The following is a 2,448-nucleotide window of genomic DNA, read 5'->3' as shown; positions in this document are numbered from 1 at the left end:
GGGGGGTTCTTGGGGGGCCTGGGAGTGCTGTGTGGGGGTCTTGGGGACTGTGGGGGGTCGATATGTGTAAGGGGGACCCGAGGTGCTCAGGGAGGCTGGGGGGAGTGGGGCCTCCAGAGGGATCTTGTGGATGGCAGGGCTGGGGCTGACACCCACTATGCCCTACAGACTGACTGCTTCAACTACGTGAGGCTGGTGCAGCCGCTCAATGCCTCGCACCTCTACGCCTGTGGCACTGGTGCCTTTCAGCCCAAGTGCGCCTACATCGTGAGTGTGTCCCATTTCTTCCCCCCACCACCCCCACTCCCACTGCTAGCCTGCTGCCTGGGGAAACAAGCACCCAGACATCCGTCATGGGGCCTGGCCAGTCCCATGGCCTTGGCCCAGCTGGCTCCTGCCTCCCGGTGGTACCCCCAACTTGTGCCAAGAATCGTGCTTCTGATCCTGGGCCCTTGTGTGATGTGGCCTCCCGGGTGCCTTCCAGGACCGCGCCACCTTCTCCCTGGACCCGCAGGCTTTTGAGGACGGGAAGGGCAAGTGCCCCTACGACCCTACCAAGGGGCACACCGGCCTTGTTGTGGGTAGGTGGAGCGGGGGTTGGAGGGTGGAACGAGGGGGGCAGAATAGGGGCTGGAGGATTCAGGGAGGGCTGGGCCAAGTTGTGGGGCTGGAGGAGCAGGATAGGGGGTGAGGGGCCAGGGGCACCAGTCTGGTGCTGGGTGGGGGTAGGATAGAGGCTGGGAGCACAGGATAGTGGTGCCCACCCTACCCCCGTTAACCCATTGCTGCCTGGTGGTAGATGGAGAGCTGTATTCGGCCACACTTAACAACTTCCTGGGCACGGAGCCTGTGATCCAGCGCAACTTGGGCCCCCGCTACTCCATGAAGACTGAGTTTCTGCCCTCCTGGCTCAATGGTGAGGAAGGCTGTGCCTGGGTTGGGCAAGAGGGTGCCAGGAAGGTCCAGCCTGGCCTGATGTGTGTCTCTCCCCCTCCCCCCTCCAGAGCCACACTTTGTGGGTTCAGCCTTCGTGCCTGAGAGTGAGGGCAGTGCCAGCGGGGACGACGACAAGGTGTACTTCTTCTTCAGTGAGCGTGCTGTAGAGTATGACTGTGACACCCCCCACGTCGTGGCCCGTGTGGCCCGTGTTTGCAAGGTGTGCCTGGGGCAGTGTGGGTGATAGCAATGCTGGGGCATTGTAGTTAATGGAAGCACTGGGGCCTTGTGGGTAGCTGCTGTTTTGCTACGGGCATTGTGAGCAATAGCTGGAGTGCCATGGGCATCATGGCTTAAAGCTGTTTTGCTGGGAGCATTGTGGGTAAGTGTAGTGTGCATTGTGGGTAATGGCTGACGTGTCAGAAGCATTGTAGGAATGCCCCCTTTGGGACATGGGTAATGGGGGTGCAGACCAGGTGGGTACACCAGGACAGCTGCACCCCACAAGGAGGCATCCCTGGTGCATTGAGGGATTCCCTGACATGCTGTCCAGCCCCGCATCTGTAACATGTACTTGTGGGCTTTCTTTGTGCTGGAGCAGTGCATTGTGGGATGGTGCTTGGAGGCCTAGCTGCCCCAGGCAAGGTTGGGGGAGGCGTGCCCAGCCCTGATGTTGCCTATGCCGTGCCTGTGGCAGGGGGACATAGGCGGTGCGCGGACGCTGCAGAAGAAATGGACGTCGTTTTTGAAGGCACGGCTGATGTGCGCCCTGCCCGAGCAGCAGCTCCACTTTGACCGCCTGCAGGCGCTGGCCACGCTGCCCAGCCCCGCCTGGTCCCACACCGCCTTCTTTGGCCTCTTCCATGCCCGCTGGTGAGGCCTGGCCTGGCATGGGGAGCAGCATCAGGAATGGGAGGGGCATTATTGGAGGCAGGAGGTATTGGGGTGTTACTGAGGGTAGGGGGTATTGTGGGGGGTAGAATCGGGTGCAGGGGTTGAGAATTGGTGGCATTGTAGGGGGTGTTAGGGGGTATTACCAGGGGAAGGAGGGTATCAGGGGGTCTTAGGGGCAGGGGTTGGTGCCACTGGGGGCAGGGGGTGTCAGGAGCTTCCCCTGGAGCAGGGGATAAGGGCTGGGGGTGGTGTTATCCAAGCAGATATACCAGGGCAGGTGTATTGGGAGATGTTACTGGGCAGTTTGGGTGTGAGGGGCACTATTAGACCCAGGCTCCAAGGGGGCATTAAGGGGTCTTGGGGTGGGGGGAGGGGGGCATTATCAGAGCCCCCCCATTGCCCATGTGCTGCCCACAGGGGGGATGTTGTGGTGTCGGCCGTGTGCCAGTATGACCTGAAGACAGTGCAGCAGGTGTTTGATGGGCCCTACAAGGAGTATCAGGAGCAGGCCCAGAAGTGGGGGCGCTACTCGGACCCAGTGCCCAGCCCCCGGCCTGGCGCGGTAAGTGGCAGCAGGCAGCAACCCTGCCCTAGCACAGGGGGGGCGGCTGGGGGAGG

At 61.8% G+C, this 2,448-nt stretch overlaps 1 protein-coding gene across 1 annotated transcript in view; it reads left to right on the top strand.

The window, feature by feature from the left end:
- Positions 1-2,448, top strand: part of SEMA4C (semaphorin 4C) — an 11,068-nt gene that overhangs the window by 2,776 nt on the left and 5,844 nt on the right. Inside the window, exons 3-8 of the mRNA XM_025212825.1 lie at positions 91-267; positions 485-581; positions 800-916; positions 1,005-1,156; positions 1,634-1,809; positions 2,248-2,392. Of these exons, the coding sequence (XP_025068610.1) occupies positions 91-267; positions 485-581; positions 800-916; positions 1,005-1,156; positions 1,634-1,809; positions 2,248-2,392 (864 nt within the window). The remainder of the gene's footprint in view (positions 1-90; positions 268-484; positions 582-799; positions 917-1,004; positions 1,157-1,633; positions 1,810-2,247; positions 2,393-2,448) is intronic.

Source organism: Alligator sinensis, unplaced genomic scaffold, assembly GCF_000455745.1.
Source record: "Alligator sinensis unplaced genomic scaffold, ASM45574v1 scaffold453_1, whole genome shotgun sequence".
Taxonomy (NCBI): domain Eukaryota; kingdom Metazoa; phylum Chordata; order Crocodylia; family Alligatoridae; genus Alligator; species Alligator sinensis.
Note: the sequence above shows the minus strand (reverse complement) of the source record. Positions and strands in the feature narration are given on the sequence as shown.